A 19,549-nucleotide genomic window follows, 5' to 3' on the forward strand; every position below is an offset into this window, starting at 1 on the left:
AGCTTCTTAAGCTGGTGATATCCAGTTTTAGCATGCCATCACTGATCATGCTCGTGACCTTTGGAAGTTAAATTTTTAAAAGTTCAGCCCCCAACTACAAGACAGTTGTCCAACCTAGTCTGTAGCAGGAAGTTCCCGTGCTTATCAAGACAGCTGAAATTAAGATGAAGTCTTGACCCAAAAGAATTGTGTAGCATGAAATTATGAAAAAGTGGAGATGCATACTGTATAAATGCAACAAACATATGTTTGAAAAAATAAGTCTGCAAGCCTCCTGCATGTCAGAGGCTAATACTGATTCTGTTTTGAAACTAGTAATGTAACTGCAGCATTGATATCTATTCTTCTCAAGTCTAGGATTGTATTGCAACAGATCAGAGACTGCCTTCCAGACTGCTAGACTGGCAGGATAGCAAATGACAAGGATAAATATAAACAGGCTATAGGATAAACAGGTACATTGCCATGTGTCTGAGTTACTGCTATATTTATTTATTTACCAGTAAACCTATATCTTGCTTTTCCTTTGAGAACTCATGAAAGCTAGCAGAGGTTTAGTCCACTGTCAGCCACGGAGCTCTGTAGATGGATTGGATCTTCCTAGTGCCATTCCCACACTTTCACTAGGAAGATCCATAGTGCCATTCCCACACTTTCACTATATCATATTGGCTTTGTACTTGAAAAATGCCTTCCTTTAAATGCAACAATCAAATGTTTGGGTCTATCCTGGGTTGTAATTGTGCACAGAAAAACAGCACTAATAAGAGTTCAATTTCCACCACCAAATGAAGGTGACTTGATATACTGTATAGAGGAGCAGATTTTCTCTTGTTTATGGTGTTGCAACTACTGTACTGAGTGAATACTGGATGCATTGTTCTGGGTTTCTGTACAGTCAATGTTTCTTAGATGTTCAGCTGAGACATACCAGTTATAAGTAGCATTTAGTGAAATACAATAAATTAAAGCCATTGTTACATAAGGTAGGCTTTGATAAGGACACCATATGCTTCCTCCCATGGGTGGTTAGTCCTATTGCTGACACACAGGAACATACTCCACTCTTCAGCTTGAAGCTTTTACTGAAAGCTGTAAATTTCAACAAGTTCAAGTATCCTGAATGACAGCATGTGAACTCAGATAGAATAGACTGAACATATGTAACATATATGTGTAATATTTTATTCATTAAAACCTGAAGGTAACAGCAGAATACATCAGTATTACCATAGTGTTAATGTACTATGCTGTACTCATTTACTTAGGCTAGACTAGCAAAATTATTTTATAAGGAATTTGAAGTCAATTTCTACCTTCTGTAAGGCTGTCAACTTAGCTTTATGAGCAGTACTTGATATTAATGAGAATGCAAGAAAATTTATCTACAGGGCTTTTTATTCTCTTGTCTGACATAGTTTTTCTTCTTGAGATAATTCTATATAAACTATCTGACTCTTTTTTAAAGCATTTTCATGGTGCTATGCTTTCAGTTTATTAGAGCAAAGAGCAGCTCCCTTTGTTCTTTTTTTACCCTCAGCACACAACTAATCCATCCACCTTGTCCATTGAGTTGGTCTATTTGTTGCCTTCTACTTCTCTCAACCTTGCCATTTATACTTAGTCCTAATCTGCTCACTTCACATTTGTTTGTTTGTTTGTTTAATTTATATGGCTGCCTATCCCACAGATGTGACTCTGGGTAGCTAACAACACATTAAAAACAGTAGAAAAAACAGTATCAGTGGAACATTAAAAAAAAAAAACCTACAGTGGCCATTGAGAATAAACCCAGAAAACATTCAGCAACACAACAGCATCTCATCTAACCTTTTGACCACTTATGTACAACCAGCCCTTCAATGCTGCACAAAAGGCCAGCAGGGTTGAGGCCAATCTAATCTCAGGGGTATGTTGTTCCAGAGGACAAAAAAGGCCCATTTCCTAGGCCCCATTAGATGACACTCTTTAATTGAGGGGACCTGGCCCTGTCTGCCATGAAGGCTTTATAGGTGACAACCAACATCTTGAATTCTACTCAGAAGCACACTAGGAGCAAATGTAGCTCATGGAGCAGAGATGTAACATGGGTGCACTGTGGCATACCCATAACAGCCCAAAGCGCTGCTTTCTGGACCAGTTGTAGCTTCTAATCATCCAGGTTCAGCACATTGTAGTAATCCATTCAGGAGGTAACTAAAGCATGAGTGACCATGAGCAGTGCCACCTAGTCCAGGAAGAGGAACAACTGTCACACAAAACAAGGTTGTGGAAAAACCCTCCTGGCCACCACTGCCACCTACCACCTAGGAACCCTGAGTCCAGAAGGACCTCCAGATTCCAAACTGGTTTTGTTTGGGGTAGTACACCAAAAGATGGAAAAATATAAGGTTCAGCGGGGCCCTACAACCCACAACCAGTCAATCTTGCCAAAGTTGAGCTGCAGATATGTGAGCTTTTGCTTACTGATCATTTCCTTGAGACAACAGCCTATATTTATTTGGCCCAGGACTGGCTGGCTAGTTCTTCTTGTACCCCATGGTTCTCTTAGAAGCTACGTTCATGTTCTGAAGAAAGAAAAATTGAGCTTCCTTAGAGAATATGATGAATACTGGCTCATAGTAAAACATTAGAACATTTCTCTGCTATATAGATTCAGTGGGCAGATATATACAATGCAAATCCTACAACCTATAATACAATTATAAAAAGAGAAAGAGAAACTCTGATTCAGAATCCCTGAGAATAGTAGCACTTCCAAATTTTCTTGTACAGGCCAACTGGCTATGAATGGGGGAAGAGAATAACTCCTAAACTACATTTATTTTTTGAACACTTACAGTAAGTGAATGCTACTGACTTTATCTGTATTCAGATGTCTGCATAGCTTAGTACTTATTCTCTTGCCCTAACCAACTGGTGCCAAAGATCTAATCATTACAGAAAATGCCAATGCAGTGTCTCATAAAAGTAAGTGAAAAGTTAAAACTCTTGTTTCCCACTTACTGGTGACTGGTAGGGGGTGGGGAGAAAGTAATATTGGAGCATCTACTTAATTTGTCAAGGTGATACTGTATGTTAAACTGCTGTTGCCAAAATGCTTTATTTTATACAGCTATTCAAAGCTATAGGTTGTGAAAGGATGTTGCATTTTTAAATGCATGGCCTTCTTGTTGCAACTGACTGAGCACCATTGCTGGCTACTACTGCAATCAAACAATCAGAATTAGAAGAAAGGTGACAATTAAACAATTTACTGTTCTAGCTTATCCTCAGCTTGTGAAGGTCGTTCTCCTTAGATAACATAAGAAATATTACAAAGTTGCCTTCTTTGGCCATTATTTATTGCCTTCAACTCTCCAGCGTATACGGCATTTGATCAAAGGTTCTCAACCATCAATTTAAATGTGAGTGTTGGGTTTTCATACCTATGGTTATTTTCACAAAAGCACACAGCTTAAAAAAGACAGAAATCCTTCTCACACTGTGCTATCTCTTAGTATTCCTCCTATCTCTTTTTCTGGGAAAAAATTATCTGTGCAGGATAGGACAGGTATTTGACAGATGAATTTTTTTTTGCATCGCTATACTGCATCGCTATACTGGTCAAATTACACATTTAGAATATATTTTATATTTTTTATTTATATATAAAATTTGTCACCGCCCATCTCGTTAAAAAGTGACTCTGGGCAGTTTACAGAGGACAAATTTATGTTTGTCGATCCCAAGTAAGACCAAAATACATCGAAATATTTATCAAAAAAATAAGCTTTAAGATTCTTAAGAGACTCTAAATGCATTTTCATGTGGTAACTTGCTATGTTCCTCTTTTAACATGAAATTCTTGATATAAGGGAAATGATCCTGAAAACCCTGGTTACTCTGAAATACAAATACTGTATTCACATAACATGATATGCTAAGATAAATAAATATTATCATTACTTAACATGATCTTCTGGTACATATGAGGGCCAGTTTAGTGTAGTAGTTAAGGAGTTGGCTCAGAAACCAGGAGACTGTGAGTTCTAGGTCTCCCGTAGCCATGAAAGCTGGCTGGATGACTTTGGGCCAGTCACTCTCTATTCACCACGTTGAGTTGACCAAAATATATTTTAAAAGGTGGGATAAAAATCTTCTACTACTACTACTACTACTACTACTGCTGCTGCTAATAATAATAATAATAATAATAATATAGCATGCATTAAATGATAGCTAAGATTCCCACAACACATTGAACCAGCATCATATATCCTAATCTAGTGTGTTATGCATACAGAGTGACAATGTCTTTGGATTTGGTGGCCTATAAATCGATGATGATGATGATGATGATGATGTAGCTATTAGGGACTAGACATACACTATTTAACTTACATACCAACCCAGGAAATGCTTGCACAGGAAGAAAAATTACAGATTGTTTAGCTGACCATCATAACTGACAGATTTATAGCCAAGAGCAAAGATTTAGTATCCTCTTTCCTCCAATAAATTGACCATGTCAGCTGTCTGCACATGTATGTGTGTGTCAATGTATATTACATGAAAATGTAAAAAACTTTGAATGCGGAAGGGATCATTACTTGCTTTAGCCCAAGCATCAGTAACCTAGCTTTCTTATGGAAGCTCTAGCTTACCTGACATGCACACTACATACATTAAAACAAATAAAAACTAAGTGGCCAAAATCTTACGTGAGCACTAAATATTTTGAGATTTCAGCAATCTTGGGGTATTGCCCACACCACCAAATGAGGGTGCCTAAAACTCTGCTTAGATAAATTGATAACTACAAATCTGAGTTAGATATCTGTCTAACAAGGTCAGACAACAGCACCCTAACCAGTGAAGTGCATTTTGGAAAGAAAACAGGGAAGAATGACACAAAACTGTCCATCCTAGCAAATGTCTGATCTCTTCTAGGAAAGTTGGTCTGATGCATTTCATCATGGTGATTCTCAAAATGAGTTTTCAAACTTTTGATTTACATTGTCCCATTAATTCCCTGGATAATTCATACCAGACAATGCCTTCTTTAAAACTTAAGGAAACCATTTCTATTAAGTTCAATTTAAGACTTTCAAGTCACTCTTGGAATGCTGAAAGTAGCTGATACAGAATTTAAAACAAAAGAAAGGGAGTCAAATTTGAAACTTCTAATGGTTTGCCAAGAAAATGTACAAGCTACGGTTGTACATGCAGAGAAACAGGTCTTTATTCATTAAGCTCCATCTGGAGCCATTTATTTCTACATAATACATTCCATTTGAAAAAACAATGGTATGTCAATACAGCCAAAAAACTAAAGTACCTTCCAAGAACTTTATAGTTTTTATCTCATTTTTCTATAAACAAAACAAAATGTTACTTAGCTATAATAATTTTTCAGACTTTAATTAATGTATTTGGATTTAAGTTAGTTTAGATTTCCATTGAAGAGTTAACTATGTGGAGTATTAAAACCAGTTTACTAAGGATTCTGCTCTTATTTAATTCCAGTCTCCAATATTGTGTCAGCCTTGAATGTCTGTGGTTAGCAATGAGTACTGCAAATAGAACTGGGATTCAGTTGATGTAGCAGCCGTCCCACTGCCTAACAGGCTCCCTCTTTGCACTGGTGATAGAAACAGTCTGATAGTCTTGGAGAAATAAAATATTTGTACCAAGGTGACTTCAAGTGGAGTAGCTTGAGACTTCACGACTTTGTGTTATAATGTAGCAAATTATAGTAAGCTTGTCATGTGTCAGACATGTTTTATTATACTAGAATAAGGAATAATCATCCAAGGAATGGGGATTCAGTTATAAGAACATCTATAACTGCTGAAGGCTTGACCAGTAAATAAAGTCTGATCCAGAAAGTGATTAATACAGTTCATGATTTATATGATTTAGCCGGCAGCGCTTTTCTTCATTTGAAAAAAGGGAAGATTCATTATTGAATAGACTGCAGAATCACTGAATCTCTTTGATGTGAGGAAGAGAAGGCAATGAAATGCAGAGGTTGAAGATTAAAGCCCAAATGTACTTATGCATTTATTTATTACAGTAATCTCTACGCAGCCTACTCAACAGACTCAAGGCAACTTGTAATATTAAAATGTTAAAATGTCATATAATGAAATACAAATTTCAGTTGCTGCCTTCCAGCTAATAGTCTTCGTCGACAAATGCTCTGTAGAAGACGTTTGTTCTTGCAAATTCCCTGAAGAGTAAAAGAGTAGGGGTTAATGTGAGCTCTGAGAACAAGCAGTGCCACAGTTAAGGATCTACCGTGGAGAAAGTAAGCCTTAAGATTCCAACCCTTCGACCTCTCATGGAGTAGTATAGCTAGACAGCATAGGGTGGGCAGATTCTATTTAGAAAAGGTACTAACAAAGAAGCCTCACTTCCTGAGTTCCATCAAATGACACTGCTTAATCTATGGACCCACAGCATGCTGACTTTGCCAGATTGTGTAGGATGGCCAGAAACTATGGGGGACAAACAGCCCCTCAGGCCTATGCCATGAATGGCTTTACAGGATGACAACCTACACCATGAATTGCACCTAGAAGCCTACTAGTAACCAGTGCAGCTCACTCAGAAAGAGTGTTACATAAACATATCATGGCATGTCTATCACTGCCTGTGTTTCTGTGTCTGGGCCAGCTGCAGCTTCCGTGGTATTCAAGAGCAGATTCATGAAGAGTGAATTGGAATAATCCAAACACAAGGTGACCAAAGTATGAGTGACTGATGTGTGAAGGTGATACCTGGCCCCAAACAAACTGATGACTTCATCCAGCAGCCTCTTGTAGATATTAAACAGGAGCTGTTTGCTGATCAGTGACTGAAATAAAGAACTTGAGTTGACTTGACACAGGAAAGGTGAGAGCACTGAGCCCCAAGACAATCCACATGTCAGAGGACTCTGGTTTGATCTCTCCTTCCTCCTAATCAACACCAACTGGATCTGACCACAGAGGAAGGAAGAGAACCACTGAATACCATGACTCCCACCTCTAATCACTATAGGTGGTCCAGAAAGATACCTATATGTCAATGGTGTTGAAAACCACTAGTTGCACTACACCTGTCCCAGCTCCAGCAGATATCATCAGCAGGCATGACCAATGCTGTATCAGTGCCATGTCCCAGTTTGCAACCTGAGTGAAAGAAGTCTAGATAATCCATATCCTCCAGGGCCCTCTGAAGCTGTAACCCAACTATATTCTCAACAACCTTCCCTAACAAAGAAAGCTCAGACACTGGACAATTTTTCTCCAAGACTGTTGAGTCCAGTGAAGGCTTCTCGAGGAGGAGGCATACCATTTTCCATACAAGGCTGGTGTTATCACTCTTCTCTCAGCAAAGTAAACACTACCACATGGACTCAACCACATATCATTCCCCCAGACAGCCTTCACTAACCAGGAGGGACATGGATCTAATTAGCAAGTTACTGGGTTAACAGACCTGAGGACCCTGTCCACTTCATCAGAATTACTGGCTCAAGTAACTATAAAAAAAATACTTGCTTCTATCACCTCAATAGGACCTGCTCAGTTGGAGTTCAACTCCAAGCAAATCTGAGTGATTTTGTCTACCAGAGGCCTAGAATGTTCCTCAGAGTGGTCATACAAATATTCCTATGGCCTGTCCCCCACCCCCCCAGCAAAGATAAAGTCACTTTAAATAGGGTCTCTGGATGTCTACCTGCAGATGTGATAAAGGTGGAAAAATAATTACGTTTTGCTATCCTTATTGTCACAATGCAATCCCTAATACAGGTTTGGTCAAATTCATTCTACATCTTCCTCCAATGACACTCTAGACATGTATTCTGGAATTTTACCTCCTAACGTTCCTCAGAAAACCAAGGAGCATCTCAGGATTGACACACAACAAGAAGTTGCATAGGAGCAATCTGATCCAACACCCTCATCACATGTCCATCCCAGGCAACCACCAAGGCCTTGGGAAAAACCCTAAGCTCCCTCTGAAATCATTAGTTGCCTGAGGCCATTAGTCACCTGGGTGGATCAATCTAATAGTTCCTACCTTCCTGCAGGGTCAGGAGCAGCATCAGCAATCAGAATCAGCTCTGATTCTGGCAAAGGATTGATGGTGATATTTTACACTGCCAAATCACATCACAGCTGTCCCAAGGCAAAATGCAACCCCTGGCATGTGTTAGGCTCTTGATGATTTCAACCGGGTCCATGGTGGCCTAGGTGGACATGACTTCCTGGGCTGTCCCAGACTCTATGTCACCTGGGAGAAGTTTAAAGTACCAAGAATTATAAGCTTCAGAGACTTGATTGCCAACCAGGCAATGGAATTTAGTAGCTTAGGCAGGGATGTCACTGTGTAGCAATGACAAATTCAGCTGCTTCCTAGAACCCAACTTCAACCAAGGTGTCTCATACAGAGAGCAGAGTAGAGCCTCTAAAAATCATAACAATTCCCACCCACCCCATTGTGTCCTGGCCTTGCAAATGGTGCCAAACATGAAAATCAGGTGAACATATCTTCAAGAGGGCAACTTCCTTCCCTGGGCATACCCAGGTCTCAGTGATAGTACTAGTTTGGTAGTCTCAACCACAATCAGATCATGGATGAAGATGGTCTTATTTTATACTGATCTGAAATTCAGTAAGAGCAGCTGGAGCCCAGGGTTATCAAGGATTTGATGACCTGGCTACAGGGATAAATACTAGAGGGCAGGACAGATCTGAGCCACTACCCTGCCCACCCTCAGCTTCCCATCATATCTCCCTTGGTGAAACTGCCTTCCCTCTCCCCTCCCCAACTCCCTCCCACCTTCACCCCCCATTCCATGCCTTAGAGCACAACTAGTCATCCCCATCCTTACTCCCATGCGACTACAATAACCTCCCCCACTCTATTAGTTTTAGAGCATCCTTTACTTAGCAGTCCTGTAGTTACAATAATGCCACAGAAGGAAATTGTTTACCAGAAAATGGCTGTTCAGTTATTGACAGGGAAATATGGCCACCCTTGTCAGCTATGCCTATCCCTATCAAACTTTCACAGAGTGATCATTACTGTCATTGCAAGGCTCAATGATATCTAAAGTATGCCTTTAAGTACATATGAATATAAATCCACTTCATACATTGGCTGAATATTGCAGCTAACAAGCAGGCTTGGCTACTTGTGAATTCTGCACACCAATATAGAACAGTACCTGGAATATACACATTAACAAAGCTTACCTATCCTCAGTGTTATCCATCTGAGCAATCTTGCTGCCACAGAAACCCCTAATATGTTTACCTGAATAGAGCCAAATAATTACGTTGCACAACTTAATTTACATTGGGCTCAAAGCTGGCACAATTCCACAGGCTATATTATTACATTTGTGCAACAGTCATACCACACCTAAGTCTCACTGCCTCTTAACCAGTATGATACACTGCAATCGATTGTGTTTTCATTCTAGAAAACTTTTGGACTTCAAATATATTGCTGTGTAGAAAACTGGCCAATGTTGACCTTTGTTTATGCATTTTTTAAAACAGTAAGCTTAAATTAAATAAAAGTTGATACAACAACAAAAATGAAGGCAATATGTGAAAGATTAGTAACTGAGAGGGTCTTAGACTGTATTGTAAATACCATCCTTTTCTAAAATTGATGTTTTGGAATTACAATTCCTAGAATTTCCAACGCAACTGAAGGGTACCACATTGGTTAAAATACACACAAGGTTTTAGCATGTTATAAATGGCATTAGAATTTCATATAATCTTGTAAGGTATCCAGAAATATTGGAATAGCCACTATATGTATGTATAAGCAAACAAACCAATTACAATACGAACTTACCTGGATTAAGCTCCATCATCCAGTTACTTTTGGAAAATATTTCATGGTAAGATTTCAGATTATAACAAGCAGCATCACATTGAGGAAAAAGAAAATGCCACTAAAATCAATATCAGTTATACAAAACATAGACATAATTTTGTGAAGTTCCAGTTTCAATAGTAGCTTCACAAATTACTGTAATATTTTGAATGGGAATGATACTGATCATACTCATCCCCAGGAGCAGTGAATTCCCACAGCAACCTGTCAAGAGCAGGGAATCTCTGACAGAGATCTACCTCTTTGAGCATTATAGTAGTTAAGAGAATCAATTATGAACCAGCAAGAACTCTGTTTATATTTAATTAATCCTGTTTATATTTAAGATCACCCATGCGCTGATCTTAGAGAACCTACAATGTCCCAGTGTAAGATTTTCCATTTCTAATAAACAGCTTATAATATTGGCCTACTAAACAAAACATCATTGATATAATATATCTGAAAATTTTGAGCACCTAAAAATTTGAACATCATTTTATTATCATTAAAATTATCAAAATTGTTATAATTAAAAGAGCTGTCAGAGTAAAACAGTCCACACATTTTTGCTGCCATCACTTGAAAGGATAAGTAACACATAAGTTGCCCCTTATGGGTATTAATTAGTTTTATTCCACTGATAACATCTTAAGTCCTTAACCAAATTTGATTACTCCTGATTTGAGAATGCATTCATACAACAGTACTAGCAAATTAACTTGAATTTACATGGTTATTCTTGTATGCTTCCCTGGGCGTTCAGACTGCATCTTATAGATTTAAAATATTACAGTCTTAACCAACATAACTAGAAATTAAAATGCTTGATAAAAATGATAGAAATAGAACTAGAAGATAATTAAGGAAACACACTGCTTAAAGAAATAAGTAGAGGAGAAATAAAGGAAAAAAACATCTCTTCTAATATGTCCTTAGGATCTTCTGCAACTACAGATAGAGGGTACTCCGATATTTCATGATTAATTAAAGAAAGAAATGCCATATTTGAAACCAAATAAGTGCTTAGGATACTTTTTCAATCTCATTATTCTGGAAAAATCCTATTATTGTATTTCAGTTATTCTGTGAAAATGATCTGTCTTCTTTTCCACATTTTTTTCAATAGCACTATATTTTGTCTATAATATATGTAAAACAGAAAATGATTTATGTCCACCTTCAAAAAAGAAAAAAAAAAGAGACATAAGTATTGTACAATGTAGTGGTTTCCTTGAACAGATTACTCTTACAGTGATGAATAGCATGTTTCAGTTTTATTAATCTAAGCTTATTGTCTTTTTCCCAATTTACTTCTGCCTTCTTATGCAAAAAAAATTCTGATATCTTCCAACAGTCCCTCGCCTTAATGAGAAAAATAGCTGATAAGGATAATGAGTTCATTAACCAAAATATGAGTCATATTGGAAAAGTTTAAAAACTGTAAGAAGTTTTTAAAAAATAAAGCTCTTTGATGTGATATTGGGGATCAGGAACCGAGTCAGACTTCCAGGGACTGGGCAGGAAAAAAAAAAAAAACTTGAATCACACTGTTTCAAGAGGAATTGAAATTGTCAGCAAAAGAGCTGAACCATTTCACCCTGAAGTTCCTAATTAAAGCAGGCAGCCACAGTGGGAACTGACCATTTAAATGACAAGTAGAAGAAAGGAGGGAAACAAGAGTTGCTAAGATGACAGTACTCAAATTAATTACTTCACAGTAATCCCACAGTTCTCAGTGGAACACACTGCCCAGAAAGATAATGTAGGGATGCCAAAATACTATTTAAGCTATTCTCAATCCTGTTGCAGTGTATGGGTCTAAATAGGCTCAAAACCAACACTTTGGCACAACGTATTGATTGTTGTAAGCTATCCAACTACTTTGAAGAATGAAGTGAGGGAGCATCAATTGATCAATTGATATCAATTCATCATTGTTTTTTAAAATAGCCTATATATTGCTACAAATACATGCAAATAATCTGCATCTTTACTGGACTGTGTTCTGTATGGTTTACTAGTTATTTATATTGTGTTTTCCATTTCTGGATTTTGTTCGCCGCCCAGACTTGCTTTGGCTGGGGGGGGGGGGGGCTATATAAATTTGAATAAATTTTGAATAACATAATATTGTCTGATGGGAATGCTCCCAAAGGATGAATATTAACATGAGACTACTTCTGTCCCTCTACAGAGTGGGTACATACCATTTTAATCTATCTTTTATTTCCTTCACACTTTTAAATAATGTTTAAGTAATCCAGAACTTCCTAAAACCTTGGAGAAGGGATACCATATTGGGGCTGCAAAAATTTAGACAACTATGAGATGGCAGAAAAGAATTAAGAGTTCTCTGTATCTTTTTGTTCCCATCTAGTGAACATCCAGATTTTTGCAGCCCAGATTTGCAGCCCCAGTTTGGAGAATATATCATGCTACACAAATGTCTGTAGATATAAGACCTTTGAATCTGACCTCAAAACTATCACACCATGTATATCATTATTGAATTTTTGTTGACTCTCTGGCTTAATCTGTGCTTGATGGGCAGCATATAAATTAAATAAATAAATTATCATGATTCATTATATCATTTGCAGTACTCCTAATAAAACAAAATAAACACAACATATACTATTTACTGAAAAAATTAAATGCAGCATTCTCCCATGTTTGGCTCTATACAGCTTAAAAACATTATATATAATAAAATTCAGTCCTAACAAATGATTAAAACTACAGTATTAATCTGTAAAAACCCTCTAAAGCACCTGGTAAGTATAAATGTTTTCAGCCCCCTCTTAAATTATAAGGAGAGACAGCCTTCCAACAACAAGCTATTCCATATTTGTGGCCCCACAGTTCAAAGCTGAGTTAAACATTAATAAATGCCTTGGTGGTGGGACCTGCAGAACATGCAAGTTGAAGGGCTTGGAGTGCTGGGCAGATTGTATCATATGGGTGAGTCTCCAGTAATTTGGCCCCAAGCTGTGTGAGGCTTTATGCATCATAGGAGGCCTCCTGAATTGAGGCCAGTAACCAGTGCAGCTGGTTCAACACAGCTGTCATGTGGCATCTCCTAAAAACAGCAGTCACCACCTATGCTGCTCTTACTAATGAAGTTATTAATGCATACAGAGTATTTCTCCTTTAGAAATACACTACTGGTTTATCAATCAAAGGCCTCTCTTGCCACCTTTGTAATGTGGTTGTCCAACATTAATACTGGATCCAGGATTTTCCAGGTGTTGAATCTAAACCCTGAAAAGAAATGCAACACATTCCTGATCAGACATATCTTCCAAATCCCAAAATCAAGCCAAATCTTGAACTCCATTCAACTCAGCTTCTTCTCTTTACAGCTTAAAGTCATGCAGAGCAGAAGAGAGTCCAAAAGAGTGCAGCTGAGAACCATCAGCAAACTAATGGTAATTAGTTCCAAATCCACAATGATCCTTCCCAGTGGATTCATATAGTTAAATTACATGAGAGATTAAGATAGAACCTTGCGAAGGAATCCCAACTTCCTGGGATATCATGGTCAATGAGAGATCCAGGAACATCAAACTTTCCTTTTGCAACACTGATCATTTATCAGGATGATCAAGGCTGTCTCCATGCCAAAACTGGATCTAAAGTTTAACTCAACCTGGATTGGATCTGTATCAGAGATGGACAACTTTTGAGTTGTGGGCCATAACTCAGCCTCCTAACCTTCTGGAAGGCTGTAGGAAGCCATCTGGTTGCACATTAATATAACAGGAAAGTGGGTAACTAGTAAAGGGAAGAAACTTATCCAGGGAAACATTAAGTGTATACAGCACTTTGGATTCAATTCCAGAAAGATGCATAAACGTAGCACATGTCAGCAGGTCTTTAAAGCAGCTGTATTTTCTTCTAGGAATGCATGGCAGCTGCAGAGGCCAGCTGCACAATGTTGGGAAAAGTCACAGCTGCTTTAAGGAATTGCAGACAGGTGCTACTTTTGTGCTCCTGTGCACTTCAAAGAATCTTTTGTGATTTGAATCTGAAGTGCACAGTCCTAGTAAATCATATTAGATGGTGCATTAGACCCATCAGGAATATTACTTCTCAGTATGGCATCAAACCTAGCACATATCTGAGCAATTTTATACAGATACACATACCTGCTGAAGGCGTTCATAATGTAGTCAGATTATATTAGTGTACTGGCCAGGGCTACCAAGGGCTACATCCTCTGGTCAACAACTAATACAAGCTCTGGGAAATGCTGCAGACAATCCTGTGGTGCATGTTAGATGTGGTCAGCTCCTGTGGTGCTCAGTGAAGGTCTTCCAGGCTGGGTGACTGGCACATTCCTGGGCAGTTCTAAGTATCCAGATTAAAAGCATTTCAGCCAGTACTGCAGGAGAAGGCTAAAAGGAACCTACTCCCTCAACACTGGACCAAAGTAGTTCAAAGTCATCTGAATTGCTTTGTTGAAATGAATCAGGCAAACTTGTCACTTCACTGAAGTGAATCTCATCATCTTCGTGACACTAATTACTTTGCTGAACTGTATCTATATTGCTTCTACTGTGACTGATCAGATTCATCTTTAGTTGTGTCCAACTAAGGCTCCATTACCTGCAATCTTTCTGAATACTATTAAGCACCAAAGATTCCAACATGGGGCAGGGACAAGCATATTAAGTACTTGGGGGAAAAAATTCTTCCCTGTCCACACCAGGTTACAACAGGGTGGCCGGCCAGGTTCAAGAAGATATCTCCAGTTGGATCCATCATACTTAAGAGATGGACCAGCCAAAGCTATACCCTGCCCTGTACAATGGGATTAGTTTAACAATCAGCCTTCACCTGGCAATGAGCCATCCATGGCATTGGCACTACTCTGGAATTGCCATATAAAGATTACTCTCCACTGATAGAAATGAGATTAAGGGTAAGACATGCCTCATGGGTATGCTCTGAAATGGTCTAGGTAAAAGATGAGGAAACCAAGAAATCCATAAAACCCTGAGCTGTTCCTCTCAAGGAAGATAGCCTCAGTATGAATAGTGTAGTCTGCCCATGCTTTGAGGGTCTCCGGTATCGCATTCAAGATTACCCAAGCCAGCTCAGTCAGGTTTTCCATTATGCAGCATAGTGGTCAATACACCAGTGGGATTCCTTTCTTCACCTGACCATTCAGTACAAATATCATACTCTCAAAAGAGATGAGTTCCCAGTGAAAGGACCTGAAAAGGAGATGGAAGACTAAAAGACTATATAGCAATGACTCCTAACTGATCGCAGTTCATGCACAGAATATGCACTAGCAGCAGATAGATCTTAGGGGACTTACCTTATCTGACCAGGCTGGTTCTTCAGTCTATTACACAATCACAAATCATGAAGTTGTCAGGGGCTCCTAAATGCTGCTTTTTTCAGCTCCTTTATGACACTGTAAGAACCCTGATTTTTGGTTGCCATACCCAATAACTAGTTTAAATTATGGTACTGCCAGGGTTTGGGTTAGTACATGCCAAACAAAAATATGATTACTACTACTATTATTACTACAGATCTAACCCAGTAAATGCAATTGGGTCTTTTTTATTAAAACCTCTTAAAGCTTAATAAAATAGTTATACAAAATGTATATATTACATTGGAAATGACAGTTGATAACAATCACCTCAACCTTCCAAATGAATTCTAATAATTGGTATAATAATTGGATCAATGTATTCATATCTGGTAACAATTTCTTAACTTAGCAAGCAAAATGTCTGCTCAACAAAATCCACAGTAAATGACCCTTGTCCTATAACCTATCATCTTTTATGGTTCCTTCAGCTCATATCTGAAAACAATGATGTGCCATCCATAGGGAATCAACTAGACAATGGCCAACATTACACACTCTGTATAAATAAAAAGTTTTGTTCTTTTCAATATCATTCTGGTTTGTATCTCAAGTCAAATTAGCACTTCCCACCCCACTTCAACAAGATAGGCTTGTTGAAAATCTTTAGGAAAAAAACAGTCACTGACTGTAGAAAGACATCTTGTGTCTTTATGGAGTTGATATTGAAAAGGTAAATGCTTGTATGGTCCCATAAATCCAAGTTGTGCCCTATCACATAAAGTTTATGTAAACAAAAATAATCAATGTCCAACAACTGCAGAAATGTTACTCATTTGAATATATAAACTGTGTTCTATTCACATTGAACTACTGACTTTAATTGGAATTTTTCTGCCAGCCTGCCTATTTTGACATACATTTATTTCTTGTTGAGCCTATTCATATCTAGTACCATAATTGAAAGAATTTCAGTTAAGATAATAATGACTACCAAAGCATTAAGAATATTATTACATTACTCATTTTATTCTACTGGAGCCTCTATTTAATAAACTCAGTTAGTTACAAATTAAGGCTTTGAAATAGGAATCAAATTAGTTTAATATATGAAATAATAATACATTATAAGGAAATTCTTTGCCTAGTTGAAGTACGATACTAATTGTCACAGTGTACAAAGGTTTAATATACCAAAAGGACGTTCACCCAGTGGATAAAGAATATACATTAATGTTTATTTGTTGTAAATCTGGACCTGAATATAAACTATTGCACCAAATCATTACTTTCAGTGCAAAAAGTATACTTTTTCTGTCTGGCAGATATTAATAAAATAATATGCAATAGCCAAACAAACATCCAGTGTTTGTACGTCAACATGTAACGCTTGTAAAATGAACCATGTAATATGATTCCTATTATAAACTAGTATTAATTACGGAGGAGGAACAGGCACTGTCTGAGTACTTTCAACTGAATTTGATTATGCAAGTTGCACCATAAAAAAAAATCAGTATTTGAATAAGTAAGTGATAGCAGCACGTAGATTAGTAATAAACTGTTTTGCAATGGTGAGATATCCATGTAATACAATTCATCTAAGGTGTCCCCTTGCATTCCACTTCTAACTACACTGGAGGTAAGAGCCATTGATTTCGAAAGAAAGAGCTTTCATATCCAGTGTTTAACTGCCTGAACATGTAGTACAATGTAACACCCAGGACACTGTACAGACAGGTTGATGCCTGTTGTCAACACCCGGGTTAGATTGTAGGCAATTTCTTATTCCCCATCTCTCTTTTTTAGGTGATATTTGCAGATGTTCACCTAAGTGTTTCGTTCTGCCAGAGAGAAGGGCTGAAACGCACTTCCTCTGCTCTCTTCCTCTTTCTCTCTCTCGCTGCCGGCTTCATAGCAATTCAACCGAACTGAATGGGGCAAAGAGGGAAGAATGCAAGAATGGAGCTTCTTCAGATCTGTGTATCTGCGGGTAAAGGGGAAGGCACGCTTCCTACACTCTGGTAAGCTCAAGCACGGAGAAAGCTACCCCAGATTTCAAGAAATGTCCCTTCTTTTAAAGACACTGCCGCCCCCTCCCCAATATCAGGCCAAGACAATCGCTGGAAAAAAAGAGCAGGTGCCGTCCTTCCGCCGTCCTGGCCCCACGCCCACCGGTCAGAAGGGTCCGTTCCTCACTCCAGCCATCGCATCCCAGAAGCGCGTGCCTTATTTCTTAAGTTCTGTTCCAGACGCCTCGGAGGAGGTGGGGAAGGGAGGCGATGGAGGACACGGAAGAAGACGAGAGGGAGACCATTCCCAGCCTTGACGACGACGCGGTATACAAGTAACGCAAGAGAATGGGACAGTGGCGCTCAGGCAAAGTTGCCGGAATCCGACGCCATGCAAGCCCAGCCCTCACTCACCTATTCGGCAGAGGCAGAAGAGCTGGACGGAGGCGAGCAACAAATGCCGAAGGAGGCGCATTTCCAACCCGTCCTGAGGGTTAGCCTCTCTCCTCCAACCAGTCTCCTTCTAGCGGGGTGCTCTCTATTCCCCAGGTAAGTCGCGTTTTCTCTCACCGGGGGAAAGGCTCCGGGCTGAAAGGATACAGGGGGGAATAATTCCTTTAGCAAGAACCTGCGAGAGAATCCAGCTCGCGCTGAGTTGCCAAGCGCATCTCGGAGCGACTTCCCCCAGCCTCCTCGCAGCCCAAAGGCGCTCAGCGAGAGAAGAGCGGAGCGGGCGCCGGCTCTGTGCTCGTCGGCGCGTGCAGGAGAAATGCTCGGGCCTGAGCACGAGCGTGACAAGGCGCGCGCTCCCGGTGGGCAGGAGCAGCCGCCTCAGCCTAGCTCAGGCCGCTGACGAGCTGGGAGGAGCGGCGTGGAGTGGGCTGGGGCGGGAGGGGGGAGTCGGGGGTGTGAAGATGGGGTAGGTGGGAGGGGAGAGGAGGGGAGGTTGCGCGCCCATGGCGGAGGAGTCAGAGGAAAGAGAGCGAGCGCCTTAAATCCTGCAGCCAAAGCATCCTTAGCGCTGGGTTGGGCGCGCTGCTCGTGGGCTGGGGTGTCCTTTTCAGGCTTTCTCTCCCTCCCCCCTCCAAAAATAAAGGCCAAGGAGGAAAAAGAGGGGAGTTTTCCGGGGGTTGAAGAGGAAGCCTTTCATACAGATTATTGTTCAAAGGCTGTGTGCGCGCGTGGGGAAGGGGAGTAAAGAAATGATGGAGGAGGGGGGATTGTCCATTTTCTCCACCGTCCTCCCGGCAGAAAAAGGGAACTGGTGGTGGTCCCTGTCTGGGTTCCCTCCATCAAGGGCCACACAAAATTGTCACAAAGCCACCGGGTCATTCCATTACCTTGCTATTCCCGTTGTTGCCACCAAAATACAGAAGGAAGATGTGAAGTAGTCGCAGGCACGCTCCCTTGGAGTCCATCGCCTTCCCCGTATGCTGATCCAAACTTTACTGTGAAGTAGGATAAGGTAGCACAATGGAGTAAATGTGAACCATTGCAGATGTTCTCCCTCACCCCCTTTTAATACAATTCTAACCTGCCTTTCCCCAAACTACTCCGTTGGCAATGAAGACATGTTTCCAAGATGGTACAAGGGTTTTATAGCAAGAAAACAAAAAACAAATGCTGACTCTCCATGCCCAACAGTACCTAATTAATCTTAAGACTGTAACAATATGCAGAGCTTGTGATTTGAACAAGCAACTGCTTCATCCCTCCCCTCTTTTATCTTTGTTTTGTGTGTTTACCGTCTTGTCTGATGAGGAATTCTGGAGAAGTCCCAAACTCGCACCCCATTGTCAGATCTGGTTTAACTAAAGGTATGACTTTAATCATGGATATAGGAGCTGAAAGTGCTAGTGAGGGGTGCCTTCCCTAAAGTTCAGAGCTATGAAAGCAGGCAACACCTAGTTGGCCTTGGCAGATCTTGTAGAATTAAGCAGGCCTTGACCTAGATAGTGGTCGGCTGGAGGACGAGCAGGGCTGTAAGCTAGACTGGGAAGTTTAAAAAGTCCTGGAATTAGGAAACAGCAGAACTATACTGTGGCCAAGAAAACTGCATGAATATGTCCATGAAGTCACCAACAACTGAGAGAGACTGCTTTTACCTTGATCTCTGTTAATGATGAGCAAAGGCCATGTTTGTCTCCAGAACTCACTGTTGTCAATCCATGCAATACAGGTAATCTTTGATGAATGACCCTAATTGGAACAAGCAACTCTGTCATTAAGCGAAACACCATGTGATTGCTCTGCTTAACAATGGCAGTTCTGGAAGTCCCAGTGGTGGTCATTAAGCAAATCCATGGTCGTTAAGTGAGACATCACATGACCATGACTT

The 19,549-nt window shown here is 39.8% G+C and overlaps 1 protein-coding gene across 1 annotated transcript in view; it reads right to left on the bottom strand.

Annotated features, from left to right (window-relative positions):
• Window positions 1-17,911, bottom strand: part of PTPRZ1 (protein tyrosine phosphatase receptor type Z1) — a 111,143-nt gene extending 93,232 nt beyond the window's left edge. Inside the window, exon 1 of the mRNA XM_088141682.1 lies at window positions 17,626-17,911. Within this exon, the coding sequence (XP_087997808.1) occupies window positions 17,626-17,686 (61 nt within the window). The 5' untranslated portion in view covers window positions 17,687-17,911. The remainder of the gene's footprint in view (window positions 1-17,625) is intronic.
• Between the last annotated feature and the right edge of the window lie 1,638 nt (window positions 17,912-19,549).

Source organism: Python bivittatus, unplaced genomic scaffold (assembly GCF_059951505.1).
Source record: "Python bivittatus isolate LINGU-HERP-01145 unplaced genomic scaffold, Pbiv_v1 ctg000330_np1212, whole genome shotgun sequence".
In the NCBI taxonomy this organism is placed as follows: Eukaryota; Metazoa; Chordata; class Lepidosauria; order Squamata; family Pythonidae; genus Python; species Python bivittatus.